This window comes from Dipodomys merriami, unplaced genomic scaffold (assembly GCF_024711535.1).
Source record: "Dipodomys merriami isolate MVZ:Mamm:240054 unplaced genomic scaffold, mDipMer1.0.p SCAF_30, whole genome shotgun sequence".
NCBI lineage: Eukaryota > Metazoa > Chordata > Mammalia > Rodentia > Heteromyidae > Dipodomys > Dipodomys merriami.
This window is the reverse complement of record NW_027204493.1, coordinates 2,204,712-2,224,787: the sequence shown is the minus strand read 5'-3', so window position 1 is coordinate 2,224,787 and position 20,076 is coordinate 2,204,712. Positions and strand designations below refer to the sequence as shown.

Here is a 20,076-nt window from a genome sequence, read left to right as displayed (position 1 = left end):
ATTATCCTTTATGAAGGAATAGGAAATTTGTATAACAAGACATTCCATGGCGTGGCATAGTGTGTCATAAACAGTTACTTTGTGTGCATGTGTGTACTAGGGTTTGAACTCAGGCTCTTGGGCTCTTACTTGGCTTTCTTGCTGTACTGCTTGAGCCACACTTCCAACCCAGAATTTTACTGGCTAATTAGAGATGTAGTCTCAGACTTCTCTGTCCAGCCTGGCTTCTCTGTCCATGTCTCAGGCTAACGAGTAAAATTATAGGCAAGAGCCACTGTGCCTGTCAAACTGGTATTTGAAGATATTCTTTGCCTTAAAATTTTGTGCATATCTACTGGTGGTTTTAAAAGATATCCATCTAAAAAAGATGCAAAAGTGACTCTCTGAAAAAGATGTTGTTCCTCCAAGAGTATGCCATATCCCAGTTTGGAAGACTGATCTGCCCCTCCAGCATCCTGTGTCATTTTGTGAAACTTTGAAGACAAACACTGAGTGGCACACAATTTGACCCTGGTGCATGTGTAATCATGTTAATAAAAGTTTTTATTTTACATCATAATGTTCTTCCACCTTAGTCAAATTCAAATTATCTTATTTCTGAACTGATTACATTTAAACAAGTTTTCCTACATGACAATAAATCATTCCTCTTGTTTCATTTCTACTGCTCAGACATTTAATGAATAAAAGTTTTAATGGGTCTCAATGCCATCAAACACACATGGTCTAAAATCTGCCTAGGTCAGAAAAGATTGATCTTCTAAGTCATCTGTGCACATTCAGCAGGACTGCTCACAGTCCAGTTGGGCTGATGTTCTCCAGAGTAGCAAGTGAATGTTCTGGAAGCACCACTCAACTTAATCTGGACAGAGTTCTCTGTTAAAATTCTTCTTCAGCTTGCTTGCTTCGGGACTGCTTCAGCTGCTGTAGCCGCTCGATGGTTTCAGAAACAGTGCGCTCCCCGTGGACCTTATTGTCCCTTGTGCGGATATTAACTGTGCCACTGCTTTTCTCTTTTTCACCAACAACTAAATGGAAGATATACGGCTGTATGAGACTTAACCTAAAGTCATGGGACAAGCCACCTGTAAACATCTGCACACAAACAATCCTAAGGCACCCCAAAACTACCCTGTAGCTTCAGATACAAAAAAATGTACAGGTGTCTATGTACAGTTAGGCAAATGACTTAAAAGTTCGATTCATTAAGGGAAATTAAATAACAAAATACAGTACATACAACTTCTGCATTGAGTCAATGTCAGCAACTTAACAAATACATATTAAAGCAACATGATATGAAGGGGAGAAATTTTTAGGTAATTTTTTAAATCCTTTTTTTCCATATACAAGTTTTTCTTTGTTATTATCAATTGAAAAATACTGAGTCAGGATTAGAAGGAACTTAGCATGAATGAGGCTGAGTTTAAAAAAAAAAAAACAGAAGTAAATACGTTCTTAACCACATTACACTTAAACCTAATTCTCAACTGTCAGTATATTTTCTTTCTTTCTTACCCAGTATGAAGTTATACTGTGCTAACTGTGCATTTCTGATCTTCTTATTCAATGTACAGCCTGGGTCCAGATCAATGTCTGCCATGAATTTAGCATCGTGGAATTGTTGCCTTACCTATTAAACAGACACAGAATACAGAATTATCAGTTACTACAAGAATTTTAGTTTTAACTCAAGTGGTAATATTTAATACAGGACAAGAATAAGCATGCAACCAGGTACTGGTGGCTCACATCTATAATCCTAGCCACTCAGTAGGCTGAGATCTGAGGACTGTGTGTGGTTTGTGGGGTTCAAAGCCAGCCCAGGCAGGGAAGTCCATGAGACTCTTTATCTCCAATTGACCACAAGAAAACCAGAAGTGGTGCTATAGCTCCAAGCAGTAGAATGCTAGCCTTCAGCAACAGAGCTCAGGGATAGCGCCTAGGCCCCGAGTTCAAGTCCCATGACAAAAAAAAGTATAATCATAATCATGCAAACATCTCAAACATGAATGCTAACAGATGTATTGAAGCATATAAAATTCTGAATTGGCTCAACATTTACAAAGTCAAAAATGTAGACATGGTATGTGGCTCAAGTGGTAGAGCATCAGCTTAATAATAAAGGCAAGGAAATAGAGCTCAGTAGTAGAACGCTTGACCAGAGTGAAACAAGAAAACATATTTTGTTCTTGGGATGAATGTTTTAGAAAATCCTTAAAATCAAGTGTCTTAGAACATAAATCACAAAGAGAAAGAAACCCTTTTGAAATTATATCTCAAGTTCCCAACATCTGCTGGATTAGCCTCCACATAAAACTACCACTTGCAGGAAGTGGCGCTGTAGCTCAAGTGGTAGAGCGCTCGCCTTGAGCTGAAGAGCTGAGGGACAAGCGCCCAGGCCCAGAGTTCAAGCCCTACAACCGCCAAAAACAAAAAACAAAAAACAAAAAAAAAACTACCACTTGCAGTAAAAGGAATAACAGAACTGAATGGCTTGGTTACCAGATACTTTAACATTCATTTCCTTCTTACAGAAGATATGATCTGAGTATAATTTATTCTGATTATCTGGAGTGGTGATAATATTTATGTGATAGTCTTATTCACTTATCAACTTTTAATTATTTTTAATGCTTTAATTTGGACTTTTTTTTAAAAGCAGAATAAACTGTTCTAGTCTTTAAGTTATAGAGTAGGATTGGTTATTTATGTATTAGTAAGTTAGGGTTCTTACAGCAGAAAGAGCAATAAATAAAAAATTTCATTTAAAATAAAATGAAATTGCTCCCTTAGTCAATATAACCTAAGCTGTCTTTGTATATGAATTTACAAATAATAATTATTCTTTATAATAATAAACAGTAAAATACATGTGTTTTATAAAATGCTAAGTAAGTATGTCTTCTGATTGTGGAGCTAGGAAGAAAAAAAGCACTGAAGAAGTAATTGAATCTATGCAGGGTTATCAAGGCAGAAATCAGCAATAGATGTCAATGCCACAAGTAACTTGATTTACTCAGAAGATGCAGCATAGTCTGAGTGCAGTGTGCACATCGGCAATTCTACATACTTCCGAGGCTAAGGCAAGAGCTAGGTCTGCCTGAGCAACATAGCAAGACCCCATCTCAAAAAACAAAAAACAGAAACAAAAACCCAAACCAAATCAAATTTTCTGAAGAAACAATTAAGGATTACCTTTTGGGCATATTCATCACACGTTGGTCCCACTGGAACTACCATTACCTGACGAGGAGACAGCCAAAAAGGCCTAGAGAAAGTAAAAAGAAGTATAAAGAGTGCAGATTTGGGTATATTCAATAAACAATGACACATTTCTTAGTTTAGAATCTTTGTCTTTGCCTACAACATGTAAAAGCTACTTTTAAACCTAGAATTGGGGGCAGCTGCTTTATGTCTGTAATCCTGCCTTCTCAGGAGGCTGAGAGCCAGAGGATTAAGGTTCAAGGCCAGCCTGGACAGAGAAGTCCTAGAATTCATTGTCAAAATAACCAGCAGGGATTGAGGTATAGCTCAAGTGAAAGAATGACAGCTAAACATGCAAAATAAGCATATGAGAGGCCCTGAGTTCAAGCCCCAGTGCCAGCAAAAACGAAACAAAGCAAAACATAACCTACTTTATAACTTGGCTTTTCTCTTTTAAAACTACCATTACAGATTATGGAGAGGAGACTTGAGTGAAGAAAACCAATCCTATATAAAGAAAATCTGTAAGTAAGATCTATGTTGCTTAAGCAGAAAAACAAAGCAATTTCATGTCAGTGACAAGGCTTCACACTTCAACACATTATAGAATAAAACAACAGTAGAAAACTAATTTCTAAATAACTGTACATAATGACTTAAGAGCATATTGTAGATGTACATGGTGGCTCACACTTGTAATCCTTGCTATTGACGAGGTGAAGAATGAGAAGAAAATAGAGGACAGCCTAGGGAAAAAATTCTCAAGATTCTATCTCAAGCAATAGCTGAATGTGCCTATCATACCACCTAAGTAGAAAGCATAAATAAGGAGGGTCCAGGTAAGCCCCAGCAAAAAGCAAGACCTCTGAAACATAACCAGAGCAAAAAGAGATAGAGGCACAACTCAGTGGTATAGTTCTGCCGAGCAATTACAAAGCCCTGTGTTCAAAAATAAAAGATTATTACTTATTCTTCACGAGGAACACCACAGATGGTGCCTCCATATTCAAGATTCTTTCTGCAATACTTAGAAATTCTAATATATGTTGATTATGGCACTTGAAAAATGATGACTTTTCATCACTTAAAAAATAATCTTTTTGGAGCATTACCCTATGAATAGTACAAATGTTAGTCCAAGTTCTCTCCCATCAACTATTGTTTTAAATAGGCAAAAGGCTGGAGCAGGCACTAAATTCTACCCTAATTGTGGGATATCCTCAGTCTATCACAGGTCTGGCAGAATAATTAGATAAGAGCTCCTCCAATTCTCTGGATGCCATGTAGAAAAAGAGTGTTTATTTTGTGAAACCTAGCTAAAAAAGTTATCTTATCTCATTGACAAGTATGGAAAACTTCCTTTAGTAACTGAGCTAAATAAATTCAACTAACTTTGAAATAATAGCAGTGTACAAGAGTCAATCAATACATATTTTACCAAAGTATCAAATGCACAGAATTAATACTGCATTCTCCAAATAGTTGTTTGGTAACCTAGTACTGTAGTGTAGACCAAGTGAAGCCATTAAATTAAAAAGATGTTCATCAATCTTGATGTATATAATTTTATTTTTCTACTACACAAGAGCTTGATGCAAGTATTAGCTTACTTTGACCAGCAAAGCTGAAAAAAGTAAGCCAAAAAGGACCTACTCATTTACTCATGCAGAAATGATAAAAGCAAGCCATACAACTCCAAACAACGTTAACATGCTGAAAAAGCTATCAAAAATAAATTGTTTTCCTGTTTCAGAACTGCTCATTAGAATATATAAATATTTAAACAGATCAAGTTTTAAAATGAAAATTATAGAGCAATAACAAGTATTCTTTCTCTCTCTTTCTGTGTATACGGGGGAAGGAATGCTGTTTAAACCCAAGACCTCTCAGTGAACCACTGAACTAACGTATCTCCAGCCCCCCCAAAATATTCTGCATGCTTAAAGGTTTGGCTTTAGATTATAATTCCCTTGTCCTTAATTAGAAGTAACCAATCACAATCATTCTCCCAATTTCATACGTATAATGGAAAGGAGACTTTCTTCTAGCCAATGCACAAAGTAATAAGACAAAAATAAATAAGTAAAATAAAAATTACCATTTTCCCCCATAGTTTTCAGTAAGGATAGCAATCATTCTTTCCACAGACCCCAAGATGGCTCGGTGAACAATCACTGGCCTTTTCTTATCATCACCATCATGGCTATGAAGAAGAAGAATTTGTTTTATATATTTTCTCTCACATATCCTTGAAAAAATATGCAGAGAAAATAGCAGACACTAACCTTACATAAGTAAGATTAAATCGAATAGGCAACTGAAAATCCAGTTGGATGGTTGCACACTGGTGGTAGCGTCCAATCGCATCCTTTATCTGTATGTCAATCTACAAAGCAACGATGCTGTTACCGTAAAATGCTGTCAATATTAACGCTGAGCTCAGCAGCTGGATCAGTGCTGATTTTCCTTCTGTTTTGAATTTATTTTAGGGAAATCTTTCTTTGCCCACAAGAATCACCTTACTCCCATAAACTTTGCTACTCACCTTTGGGCCATAGAAAGCACCATCACCAGGATTTAACTCCCACTTTTCACCAAATTCATTCAAACTGTTTTCAAGTTGCTAAGGATAAGACAAAATGATTAGTATTTGTTCATCTGCAACCTTTCTCCTTATTTCAGGTTAAAAATATCATAAGTACTTTCATGAATCACTATATTCTGCTTTCACATTTTGTCCCCGAAATACACTGTCAAGTCTCTTTTAAAGCTTATAGCTTATAGCTAGGGGGAGAAAAAAAACCATTAATAAACAACTAATTTAAGATATTTCAAAATCGGATTAAAAAAATTTAGCTAACTCCAACAGAGAAATTACTTCCAATTTTCCTTTGCGTTTACCCATCATGAAGCTTAGAACAGCTGATTTCAGCCAAAGCACTTTAAAATACACCACTTACTTTCTCAGCTTGATTCCATACTTCAATATCTCCAAGGAATTTTTCTGGGCGAGTGGAAAGGTTCAGTTTGAAGGAAAATCCAAACACATTGTATACTGTACGTAGGAAATCCAAGCAACCTTTTATTTCATCCTCAATCTTTAAATTAAAAATAAATATATTTAGTGACTACTTATCCTTTGTTTCCTTGACACTTCTTCCAAAATACTTTATTCCACTGGGCCTCATACCTGTTCCATGGCACAGAATATGTGTGCATCGTCCTGCTGGAATCTTCGTACCCGGGTGAGTCCTGTGAGTGCTCCTGACAGCTCATTCCTATGAAGGACCCCAAAATCAGCTACTCGCAGAGGCAACTCACGCCAGGATCGTGGCCGATGATCAAACATCAGGCTGGAGAAAAGAGAAAAACAAAATCGACCGATAGGATTTCCAAGAATCCAAGGGGGCAGCCCCGAAGTTAAGTGCTTAACATACACGAGGCCTCAGGTTCAATGCCTAGCTCCTCTCTTTGCTCTCCCCCTCAAAACAAACAAACAAAACCCTACATACCTGCATGAATAAAATAGCAAATAATTTATAACAGAATGATAGCCTAAGAAAAAAATACATTGCCATAAACTTGGATTCAAATCTTTGTGGTCAGTATTTCTATTGATATGAAAACTGTTGGTCTGTAAGGCTCATAATAATAAATAATAAATTAGGTACCTACAAATAACTATAATAACATGAAACCAATGTTATATCTGCTTTCTTGTAGGCAGAAAAGAGCTTGAGGTGACCTGTTAGTAGATGATTCAGAGAGAGAATTCTGAGAAAACTAAGTATGAACTGGGTTAGCACTCTACCATCTATAGCTCAGTTTCTTCTTCCTCTCTTACTCCTCTGTCCCATGAGCCCTGCCTATCAGGGGCCATGGACACCAAGCTACCAAAACCACAGCTCTTCCAAGTCTTCCCAAAGGTAACTCTTCATCTGTCAAACAAGTACTCAAGGCAAGGAAGATTTTTCAAGGGTATTAATCCATTAGCAGTAGGCTTTGATAAAGCACCTTCCTTTAAGGGAAGGCTCATCCATGCTTATTCTCCTGTTTTTATATATATCCTGCTGTAAACTCAACTCTACTCCTAAAGAGTCACAGATTTAACAGGGCATGAAAGTTATAACAGCATGACAATAATTTTGCATTTACCAGTGATTCTGATGACAGAATCTAATAAAAATTCTTTCAAAGCAGGCAAAGTATTTTACACTACAACACATGAAAATCTTCAGCAGAAATGCAAAGGGGAATACCAATGTCCTGGGCAGTTCATGGGCTTAAGAGCAAACAGCTCCTTCTCCACCTCAAAAGAGAACATGTTCTCACTGTAGTGCTGCCAGTGTCCTGAGGTCATCCAGAGGCGGCTGTTATAGATGTTTGGGGTGACCACCTCCTGGAATCCTCTTTTCCGGTATTCACTCTGAGAGAGAACACACAGAACACCTCTAGGCAAACTACATTTCACATTTCTAGAGGCATTATAACCCAAAGGGAAATTGTATATTATCTAGTAACGTTCAAGACACACATACACCATGACCCAGAAAGTCCACTTTGATAAAGAAAACTCTTACACACGTTACATAAGGGGGCTAAGGAAAACCATGCTATGGGAATGAAATTAGAAATACAGAAAAATTATTATTATCAGTGCACAGCAATAAAACATAAATACATGGTGGTAGGTATATAACAGAGTACTATGTAACTAAGAAAAATAAACATTTTTATGTATCTAAAAAAGAAAATCACAAGTAATGGAGATACAGATATGCAAATTTGAAACAAACACATAATTTGAAGGTATGTATGTACAGTGTACATATAAATAACATGGACAAAAGGATCCATGTCAACTTTTGAACAGTACTTTCTTTTAGGATGGGGGGAAATGGATCAAAAAGGAAGTCCACAGGTGTTTTTTGTTTGTTTGTTTGTTTGTTTGTTTGTCGGTAGTGTGGCTTGAACTCTGGGCTTGGGTGCTATCCCTGCGCTCTTCAGCTCAAGGTGAGCGCTCTACCGTGTGAGCCACACCGCCACTTCTGGTTTTCTAGTGGTTTTATTGGAGATAAAAAGTCTCACAGACTTTTCTGCCTGGGCTAGCTTTGCACCATGATCCTCAGATGTCAGCCTCCTGATTAGCTAGGATTACAGGCATGAGCCACCGTGCACCCGGGTTGTTTTTGTGAGAGAGAGAGAGAGAGAGAGAGAGAGAGAGAGAGAGAGAGAGAGAGAGAGAGAGAGAGAGTGTGTGTGTGTGTGTGTGTGTGTGTGTGTTTTAAGCCATTTGTATAGTTGTTTTTTTTTTTAATAACTTGAACAAAAACTCTGGAGCAAATGTAGTAGGATGAAATATATGTTAAACTTGGGTGGCAAGTACACCAGCTTTTGCTTTTACTGTTCTCCATAAATTTAGGAAATATTTCATAACTTAAAAAGATAAAAAAAATGTATAAAATCTTTCTTTAAAAATAAAGTACAAATGAATGGTTAAAGAGACACAAAGCTCCTATGCAAAGAGCTACTAATCCGATTTTAAGCTCATCAGCTTTTCCTGGTATACGTTCATCTATACAGACAAAATCAATACTAGGAACAAAGAATCTTTAAGCACTTTATGAGACCCAAACTTCCACTCTTGTGGAAAATCATTTTCTATATTTCTTCTCAAATACAGATTATCCTTTCTTTTGGCAGAAAATCATCTTTTTAGTCCTAAATCTTTAGAAGAAATTAACAGATATAGTTTACCCTGATAAATTCCATAAGTGTATTATAAATGTAGGCTCCCTTTGGCAGGAAGAAGCAACTTCCAGGGCTGAGTTCATGGAAGAAATATAGTTCTTGGTCCTGGATAAAAAAGCAAAAGATTGTTGATATGTATATTTATATAAAGTAAGTAAACTATTATGATGTTCTGTAGTTAAATTCGTGTCACTCTTAAATAAAACAAACCATGGCGGGGTTTCTAGTGTGCACCCATCTACAGCTTAGCAGGAATCTGATTTGGTCTGTCAAAGCCCTCAGTCCATTCAAGGTTCCCAGCAGTGACATGGAAGCAGGAAGAGCTGCTTGATTCTACAGTTCTCAAGTGTTTTTTTGTTTGGTTGTTTTTGTTTTTGTTTTGCAGGACTGTGAATTAAACTCAGAATTTCCAGCTGGCTAGAATATTCTACCACTTGAGCCATATTCCTAGGGTTTTTTTTGCTTTTAATAAATTTTTCTCTCTTCCTTCATTTTTAAATTAGGAGGCAAGAGAAAGACAGGGAAAATAATACTGAAAACAAGAGATAGTGAAAGACAAAATATACTAACTTAAAGTTATGGTGAAAAAAAGTTCTTTTTATTCTCCTCCCTTCCAAACCCTGCTCCCACAACAAACACCAACTGCTTATGGCCCTTGGAGAGGTCCAACAATCATGGAGCAGTCAGCTTCCTCCCTGCTACAATTTATTTCAGGAAATTAAAGGGGCAGGCCAGTGGATGCTGGGACTCAGTTTCCCCATCTTTATGAGTCTTGAGATGAGATGCTTTCCCAAGATTCCCAGCTGTATGAAATGCAACTATATAACTACAAGTTACCAGCATTGTTGTCAATAAAAGTAGTAATTAAACCATTTTAATTAACTTTAATTAACATTACCAATTAACTTTTGTGCACACTCTAGAAGATGTGAACCATCAATAAATATTTGCAATTAATACAGAACATGGTATCAGACACTTTAAATCTAAGCACCTCTTCAAAATAAAATTCCTAGTAGTCAGCTCAATTTAAACTGAAGAATTCAACTGGACTTCTCTTTAACATACCCTCCCAATTTTCCTGTGATCTCGGTTTTTAGCTTCCTCTTGGAATTTCTCCCACTCTTTCAACATTTTAGGATCAGGGAATGAAATGCCGTAAATTCTCTGGAGACTCTCCATATCAGCTTTGCCTTCCCAGTATGTAGAAGAATTCTGAAAACAAGGATCAACAATGACAAAAGATTCACATTTGTGAGCATTTCCTTTATTATAAGAGTTGCATGTTATTTTTCATAATCAACTTATAAATCCAATTTATACTCATTCTTTTGATTAAAAAAAGACTCCCTCCCCTAGTAAATGTCTCCCATGGCTTTGAGATCCACCTGTGAATAGTTGGACTCATTCACAGCACACTTAGCTGTTTTCCTCCTTCAAAAATGCCCCCTTATCATTTGATAATCAAATCACAATTCTACCAGCACTTCTCAGACTGCTAAGGTACTTACAACAAAACAACTAGGTATAAATGTAAAGGTACCAAGAACAAAGAAAAGACGTTCAAGTAACTCAGTTATCCTCATGATTTAAAGTGCACTCTACTAAACAGCATCTGGATGACAAGTTGTATTGACAAGAAGTAAAGTAATTTACTCAGTGTGCTGGTACTTATAAGACTGATGATGACACATGTGGCCCAGGTAGTAGTGATTCAAAAAATAATGATTCTTATATATGCAAGAAGAAAATGGCCAAAAGGAGAAACCAAATACACCTCATACAGATATGTATGCTTAAAACATCTGTACTAGGTAAAATCTACTGACGTCTTCAAAGTCTTACATTACTTACCTTGTGTATTTTTAAAGTCTTAATTTTGCCAGTGTGTCTAACATGAGGACCTCGACAGAGATCTATCAAGGGGCCACACCTAAAAACACCAATGAAAGGATTTCAACAAAGGCAAACTGGTATACACATATTTGCATGAAATGGCATGTGGGAGATATTCTCACCTGTAGACGGTTGTGGTTGGAGTATTTACTTTTTCATTCAATATGCGACATTTGAACTTGTTGTACTAAAAACAAGGGAATGAAAGATTTCAAAATCCACCCTTTACCTCTAAATCACATGTAGCTAAAGTATAAATCACAGTACATCTTAAAAAGCACTCTATAAATAAACATGCCAATATTTTACATTTTAAAACATTTTCCCTAGAAAAAACTTCAGCTTGGTACAACACTTAATCCCAATATAATTAGTGAAGGTAATAGGTTAAAGCTCAATAAAGATGAGAAATTGGTAAGAATACAGGCAAGAATTTAATAACTACCTTACAAGATTAAGTAAATCAGGGGAAGGGGTGCACTGAGAGGGATGGATGAGCATGCTGAAGGGGTGACATGGGTCATAAACTATTAAATGTCAACTTCTTTGTATAACTAAAGATAATAATAAAAATTAAAAAATTACCTTAAACATTTCCAGTAGAGTTTCTTTCTTAACTTCCAATCTTTCAAAAGCTTGTTTCTCTTTTATTATTTTCTTACATAAAGTCTCCAAAGAAGAGAAATCATTGCTGGACACACCCCTGAAGGAGAAGAGAAGTTAACCTTCTAGATGACCCTGAATCATACCTTGGCTTTAGACATTTCTGTGGAACACTTCAGGGGTTTTAATATTAAATAATTAACCAGACCCACTGTCATAGATACAAATTTTATACTACTTTAACACCTTCATTTTGGCAGTTCTGAGGTCTGAACTCAGACTCCTGTGTTTACCCGGCAGGTCCTCTACCACGAGTTGTGCCCCCAGGCCTTTATTTGCTTTTGTTATTTTTTCAAATAGGGTTTCACTTTTTCCCTTGACTGACTTGGACCCTAAACCCCTATTTATGTTCTTCACATAGCACAGGTAACAAGTCTGTGCCACAACACCCTGGTTTTTATTGGTTGAGATGGGGGGGGGGTGTCTTATAAACATTTTGCTCAGGCTGGCTTCCCAATCTTTGTGTCCCAAGTAACTAGGATTATAAGCATGAGCCACTACAGCTAACTTCATAAATTATCTCTATATTTTCAGTGGCTTCTACCTTGGTTACCATGGCAACCTTTCCACAAGTGATACAGCCTCCAACTCCCCTACCAGGTCTGAAGGACATATTACTTGCCAACATTTTATAGACCTCTATGTCCATGAATCAAGAAAAGAGATCTCATGAAAGCCTCTACTACTGTAAGTATATGATAGTACTTCAAGGGGAATGCTTGGTAATTAGGAAGCGATGGGCTTCATACCTTTTTCCCTTTACTGAGAACTCCTTACAAACACATTACAGACCCATAATCATTCAGATTTTTCTTTATCCATTTCTATAACTTACCCTTCCTCAAGGTACATGTCATAATAGAATCCATTTTCTATTGGCGGGCCATAACATAAACATCCACCATAAACTCTTTCCATGGCTTCACCCATTATGTGAGCACTTGAGTGCCAATACACCTGAAAATGTAAAAATCAACAACAAAAAAGTACAGCTTCTGTCTTGTCATACAACTTGCTTATATGAAGAAGAAATCACACTATAAATAAAGCCAAGATATAAACATGTAAGTTACAAATCTATAAACTATACTGTGATTCTGCCCATAGCCAAAACTTAAAAAGGTTTCTAATTACAAAACTGTACTAGCACTATAGGAACCATTTGGTTCAACTGTTTTCAAATCAACTGAACTTAACATCATTAATTAAACTGGATGGATTCTCTTCCTTGAATGCAGTTGTCAGTCACAGGGTGACTGTCTATTGATTACAATCGTGCGTATAGCCCTAATGACTCCAATATATGATCTGGCTTACAGATAGATGGCTATGGAACAGCACTTAAGAATTACGCCTCTTGGAAGTGGCGCTGTGGCTCAAGCGGTAGCGCGCTCGCCTTGAGCTGAAGAGGTGAGGGACAGCGTCCAGGCCCAGAGTTCAAGCCCCATGACCAACAACAACAACAAAAAAAGAATTATGCCTCTTTTGCCAGGTACTTGTGGCTCAGCCTGTGATCCTAGTAAGATCTGTGAAGCAGTTAGAAGCCAACCCAGGCAGAAAAGTCTGTGAGACTCCAATCACCAAGTGATCAGAAGAGATATGGCTCAAAAAAGCCAAGAGAGAGTATGAGGCTCTTCTTTACACTGTTAGCCTAAAACAACTTGGCTCCACACCACAATGATCAAACACAATGACAAACATATGAACTCTGAAATTAAATGGCAGTACTTGGTTTTTAGGTGCAAATGGCAGTACTTAGCTTTTAGATGGTCAATCATTCAGATGAATGAGAGAATATACTTAATATTTTCAGTATTTAATACCAAGATACCAAAGTGATATTACGTCATTTATATAAATAACTTATAGATTCCAGGATACACTTGAAAACCACTAATCCACATAGCCAAGTCACTGAAACCAAATAGTGTTTATCTTCTTCCATAGCATATGGTCAGATGTTCACCCTAAATTCATTTAATACCAAACAGAAATCTTACTGCTTGAGCTTCCTCATCCTCAAATTTGAGAAGCTCCAAAGTACAGTCTTCCTCCAGAGGGCGGTCTAGGTCCCAAACAACTTTGTTCACTTTAGCAATAACAGTGTTGTCCGCCAGACCTTGACTTAAAAATATACAGACAGATACAAATAAAAACACAAGACTCAAAAAAAAAATCTACATTTCACATAACATAAATTGCAGATAGAAAAAAATGCTATATTCTATGTTAATATATAAGAAATGTGTTTTTGTTTTTTGCCAATCCTGGGGCTTGAACTCAGGGCCTGAGCGTTATCCCTGAGCTTCTTTTGCTCAAGACTAGCACTCTACCACTTGAGCCACAGAGCCACTTCCAGCTTTTTCTGTTTCTGTGGTACTGAGGCTAGGCAAGCACTAGACCACTAAGACATATTCCCAGCCCCATAAATGTTTTTTATATAGATGATACATCTATAGCCTTCTGGCAGGAAAAAAAAAAAAAAAATCACCAAACTGCAAGAAAATACACCAGAGAATACAACTGTAAGATCCTAAAAATTTGGAACACTATTATGACATTTAATGTTTCTTACTTAAGTAGATATGGCAATGCTGATAAATAAACAATAACAAAATCTAGTGGCTTGATTAACCTTTAAATATTTCCAAATAAGTTTTTTATAAAGCCAAGCTACAGCAAAAAATGCAAACAGGACAATCATGGCCCAAATCAGCTTGTTTTATTTTTTAAATAAAGCAAGACATTATCACAAAAATAACCAGAACAAAAGGAGCCAGAGCTATGACTCAAACACTAGAGCACCTGCTTAGCCATTACAAACTCCAATACTACCACACACACAAAAAAAAGACACCTTCTCAATGTGTTAAGATAATGTAGGAACTCTCATAGCACTCTACACTATCCCCAAAAGCCTTAACCCTAGAAATATACAATTGAGGAATATGTCTATTTTTACATACTTTAAGTTAACACATGTAAGACAAGTTGAAAAAGTGCTCTGAAAAGATCATTCTCTGTTGCAAATTCTTTGTACTTGTTTTTATTCTCCACTTAAAGAGTATGATGGGACATTCTTAGATTTCATACTATATAACAAGTGACAACTGACTTAAAATATATAACAAAGATAAACAGACCAACTGCTGATCCCCATCATATTAAGAAAATTATATATATATGCATATATATGTAACTTTTTTCATATGTCATATATCAGTTTCTGAACTTACCAGGTGAGAAAGATTTGCCTTCATTAAGTAATGTTCTCACCATTTATGCAAACATTGATGAAACATTTATTGGGCTCTGTGACATTTATGATCACAGAAAATGACTAAGAATATAAACTCCGTGATTAGAACTGAAGTGGATACTTTCAGAAAGTACCTCACTTTGTTTTTTTTAAATCTCAAATAAGGTAAGTTTAACACATTAAAAACATTAAACAGTAATATAAAAACTTTCTGTAGTAAAATTTAGCAAGATAATAAAAAAAAGTTTAGTCATGTTACAAACTATAGAAGGTTGAGACAGGTGTAGCTCATACCTAATTCCACAAGCAACTTGGTATGGAGTAGTTTTCCAGGATTCTGCATCGACCTGTTTACCATCGGGCAGAGTGACCTTGATAGGCTTGCTATCTTTTTCTGCCTTTTCGGCAAGAATGGAATCATGCTCTGCTTTCAGTTTATTATACATCTCGAGACGTGTGTTAATATATTCAGGCCAAGGATTTAACTGTAAGATAACAAACAAGGAATTATCAGTGAATACTTGTTTTCCTTTTAGAAAAGGAAAAAAAATAGTAATAAAAATATAGTCAACTCAAAACCCCACAATTAAGCCAGACATTGGAGGCTCATGCCTATAATCCTAGATACTTAAGAGGCTGATATCTGAGGACTAAGTTTCAAAACCAGCCCAGGCAGACAAGTCTAAGAGACTCTTTATCTTCAATAAACCTGCAAGAAGCAGCAACTAGAAGAGTGGATCAACTGGTAGAGCACTAGCCATAAGCAGAAAAAAACATAGTAGAACTCCATGGTCAAAGTTCAAGTCCTAGCATAGGAAAAGACCGGCAGGGAAGGAGGAAGAAGGAAGGGTGAGAAGCAGGAAGGCAGACAAACATTTTACTACTTACTTGTAAATCTTAAAGTCACAATCAACTGTTTCTCCCACAATTATAGTGGAGCAACATGGGCAGGGCTCTAAACCATACCATGCTTGGCCACTTACATTAAATAATGAAAACACTATAAAGTTAAAGTTAGTAGCTACAGAATTTATAAGTTCTTTAAAGTCAGTTTTATTATGTTACTTTTTAAAAGTTTATTGCTTTGTGCTTCTATACCCTAATAGTTTTCAAGAGTATTCTAGTAAAATAGGTGAACTAACTAAAAAAAGTCAACAACAGTTCATAGCAGTTCAAGTTTGAAAATAAAGTAGGAAGACAAACTTAACTGCCTCCCAAAGCAAAGCATAAAGGAACCAGGTAGATTCTGTACTGGACTTTTTTTTTTTCTTTTTTTCTTTTTGCCAGTCCTGGAGCTTGAACTCAGAGCCTGGGCACTGTCCCTAAGCTACATTTTGCTCAAGGCTAGCACTCTACCACTTGGGCCACAGCACCACTTCGAGCTTTTTCTGTTTATGTGGTACTGAGGAATTGATTTCTTGAGTGCTAGGTAAGTACCCCATCACTTAGCCACATTCCCAGTCCTACACTCTATTTTGAACTCCTACTTCTTTTGAGGGTGGGCATTTTATTTAAATTTGGGAGGTCCCAAAAGTTTCCTTATCTTTAAACCAGACACCAGGTGCAGGTCCAAAAGTAGAGGAGGAGGTCAAGGAACTGGCTTCCTTTTGTTTTTTGGTATACACAGCATAAGCTCAAACCTTGTTCGTACTCCCTATGGTCTAATTTAATGAAACGATAGAAAACCCAGTATCTAACTGGCAATTGAACAATCATCACAGTCCTTTTTCTTTAGCCTTCCTTCTCTGATTTCTATTATCTGATGCCACAGTCAGAACTTCTTACATACATACTGTTTTCTAGTTGCAATTACAGATAAATACACATCTTTCTCTCCTCTGAGACTATTTTTTCCTAATTCTTTTCCCTGAGTTTTCCAATTCATGCCACCTTATATTACAAATCTCTGAAAAGCTATCAGATCCTTACATACAGGAGAAGCCTAGGACAGCTACCTGTTCCCAGCAAACCTCTGCAAAGCCTTTTTAACAGTAATGTTTACCTCTGCTCGGCCTCCATCTCCACATGATTCCTTGTTCTTTTTCTTGCCTCCTTCCTTTCGCTTCTCTTCACTGGCATCTACCTACAAAAGTAAAAGGGAAGAGAAGTCTTCATATTTTAATCTAATTTGACACCCTCTCACCATGATACCCCCAGGCATGTTTTAAGTATATTATCTTAGCATTTGTTCAAAACAAAAAGGAAAGGGACAAAGAACTTTGAAAGACTGGATGGAAAATTTTACCACTGACAAAGGTAATTTGCCATTCATAGTAAAGGCAATTCCTTAAAAAGTACAGGGGATGGTTAGTTAACAACGTGCAATCCATTTCATTTATTTCAACTTAATTTCTCATTTATTTCATTTTAACTCTTCCCCTGACTCTGAGTTCAAACCCTAATACCATTTAAATAAATAAGTAAAATAAATAAAAAATAGATTATTAAGCTAGGCATGGTGGCTCATGACTACAATCCCAGTTATTGAAGAGGCAGCTATCAGGAAAATCAGAGGTCTAAGTTAGCCCAGGCAAAAAGTGTGCGCCCATCTTAATCAAACAAGCCAGGTATAGGGCACATGCCAGAGCTCCCAGCTACTAGAGATGTATAGGTAGGCACATTGTGTCCAAAACTGGTGAGACATTATCTGAGAAATGACCTAAAACAAAATGGGCTGAAAGTATTGCTCAAGTGATAGAGGACATAACTAGCAAGAACAAATTTTAAGTGAAAAATGAGGAGAACTGCACTATAAAGAGAACCTACAAAACTATCTTCCTCAGGACAGTAAAGTATTGAAAGAGAAGGACCAGAAGACCATGGTTTAAGTAAATTTAATCTCAGAAACTGAGAGTGGAGAAAAGCCTGTGGAATTCCTGTAATTTGGTGAAATATCTGTCCTTGGCTCATTCCTAGACCCATGATGTAAAGGAACCTTTGGACCATGGGCTACAGATTGATTGTCTTTGAGTAAAATATTTATTGCTCCTCTGCAATTTCCCATACAGAATGAATGATAACAGAACCCAGTTCCTAAGAGCTGTTATGAAGCCTGAATGAGTTAACACATAAACTATATAGTATACTCTATACATACATTCTATCCAGGCCTATAGTTAGCACTAATAAATACTAGCTATTGTATCATCATTATTTAGGAGGAAGTTGGGGTGCAGTTCAGTGGTAAACAGAGAGAGATCATTTATTTGCCATACATCACTTCCAATGAATAGGAGGGGAGAGAAGAAAAGAGAAAAAAAGAGGAAGAAAAATGAATGTCATAGAGATATACTTATGGACGTGTGAAGCTGTTGACTATATTTTATTAGGCAAAACAGATAAGTCACAAAACAGTAAAAGTACCATTTTCAATAAAAACACTTATGTACACCCACTACTTGTCACCTTAAATTTACAATTTAGAAGGTACATGAACATTTTCCCCGTTCAAGTTCCTACAGTGTGGGTTCTTAGTAAATTGTCCTATCAGAGTCAGGGTGGAAGCTCCTTTTCTTAAGCCCCCATCACTTGTCACCTGCACTATTCCAACAGCAGCCTCCTTTGTGTGGCCTTGACTCCTTCCCATGAGCCCTCTACCACTATGCCAGAATGGGTTTTGAAATCCAATTCCCATATACCATTTTCTTGCTTAAAGCCCCTCCTGTGGCAAATGCAAATAATCCTTCTGACTGTCCTATCTCCCCTTTACAGTCACATTTCTTCTAATCTAGTCCCCAGACATAACTCACTACTCATGTCTGTTCAGTCTTCCTTTCTACCTGAGCGGTCTTCCTCTGCCCGGCCAGGAGTCCTGCAGCTAGTGACTCCCCTAAACCCCGAGCACATGCCTGAACTCCAGGCTTCGGCTAGGCTGTTCGCGGCCCTCTAGGCCAGGCGTTCCGTCCTGCCACCTGAGATCCCGAGCGCCAGGAGGAATGAACACCTAAAACATCGTATACTGAGAAAGAAACGAAACAAAAACAAGCAAGCTGAAACTTCCAACGGCGTGAGAGCGACGCCAAAGACGAAGCTGAAACGAGCCTTCCGAAGTCCTGGTCCAGATCCTCACCCAGAAACTCCCCACCCTCCCTCAGCCGGGTCAGGTCGTTCTGGCTCGCAGAAGAGCCCAGCCCACGCCCGCTCACCGGCTTCTCCTCGCCTCCCATCTTCCCCGATGCGTGGCGGGCCTTTTCCACGGACATTTAAGAATTCCCAACAGACGGAACACGACCAGGAGACACTGCGCTTGCGCCACGTGGCCCCGAAACAACCAGCTGATGCAATGTTAGGAAGTTCAAGCCCCGCCCCTCTCCTGCCGGCAGAACAGGCAGCCAATTGACAACGGGAGAAGGCGGGTCCTCCCGTTTCTAAACCAATGGAAGCGCTTTAGGAACTAAAACTGCGACAGTGAGAGGGACCTCAGACCCTAAACCCGACTTCAGACTCGCCCCGAGCCTGGAGGGGAGCTGCGCATGCGCCTTTGCCTTGGGGCCCTTCCGGTTTCTGGAAAGCGTGCTGCGACCGGGGAGAGTGCTTGCTTCCCTGCGGCTTCAGCGCCCCCTGGCCGGGTGGCAGTCGCCTGTGAGTCTGAAGCGGTACGTCAAGCCTTCCCCGAGCCGGACCCCTGACCCCGGCGGGCCTCGGGCCGCGAGCGCTTCACAGTGAAGACCTACCTCGGGGTGTTGCCGGCAGGAAGGCTTACAAACGAGTCTGCTTGCGCTACATTTAACTGTGAGGCCGCGTGAGTGACGGGAGCTTGCCTCCAGTAGTAGTGGAACACTTGCTAAGAAGTGCCCTGGGCCCGGCTCACGCCTCAGCCTAGCTGCTCCGGAGGCTGAGACCGGAGGATCACGGTTCAAAGCCCGGGCAGGAAAGTCCGTGAAACCACCAGGAAACCGGAAGTGGCGCTGTGGCTCAAGCGGTAGAGCGCTAGCCTTGAGCTGAAGAGCTGAGGGACAGCGCCCAGGCCCAGAGTTCAAGCCCCACGACCGAAAAAAAGAAGTACCCGGCCTTGGCTTCAATCCCCAGTGCAGAAAATAAAGACAGAGGGAAGGGTTGGGGGAGAGAGGAAGGAAATAAAAAAGCAGGTACTTAACATGGTTGGTGAAAACAGACTTCAAAAACTTTAGTCCTTTCAGACTCCTCTCTTTAAATGCCATAAGGAAAATCGTAGTGGTGCCCAGTCGTAATCTACTTGAACTTAGGACTCCCCCCCCCCCAAAAAAAATGCATAGTGAGACTCCATCAAAAAACAAAGTTATGGAGATAGAAAAATTTACAATTTTTAGTAATTTGCATTA

General features: G+C 38.3%; 1 protein-coding gene across 1 annotated transcript; it reads right to left on the bottom strand.

Annotated features, from left to right (window-relative positions):
- Positions 1-525: 525 nt before the first annotated feature.
- On the bottom strand, positions 526-19,055 carry Tars1 (threonyl-tRNA synthetase 1). The gene is made up of 19 exons (XM_070040990.1): positions 18,922-19,055; positions 16,779-16,859; positions 15,071-15,261; positions 13,518-13,641; positions 12,353-12,474; positions 11,440-11,557; positions 10,977-11,041; positions 10,813-10,891; positions 10,027-10,173; positions 8,965-9,063; positions 7,467-7,633; positions 6,398-6,560; positions 6,168-6,305; positions 5,753-5,830; positions 5,493-5,593; positions 5,306-5,410; positions 3,199-3,271; positions 1,519-1,633; positions 526-1,028 (listed from the first exon to the last, which is right to left on the bottom strand). The coding sequence occupies exons 1-19, from the start codon at positions 18,976-18,978 to the stop codon at positions 880-882; spliced, it is 2,172 nt and encodes a 723-aa protein (XP_069897091.1). The 5' UTR covers positions 18,979-19,055; the 3' UTR covers positions 526-879.
- Between the last annotated feature and the right edge of the window lie 1,021 nt (positions 19,056-20,076).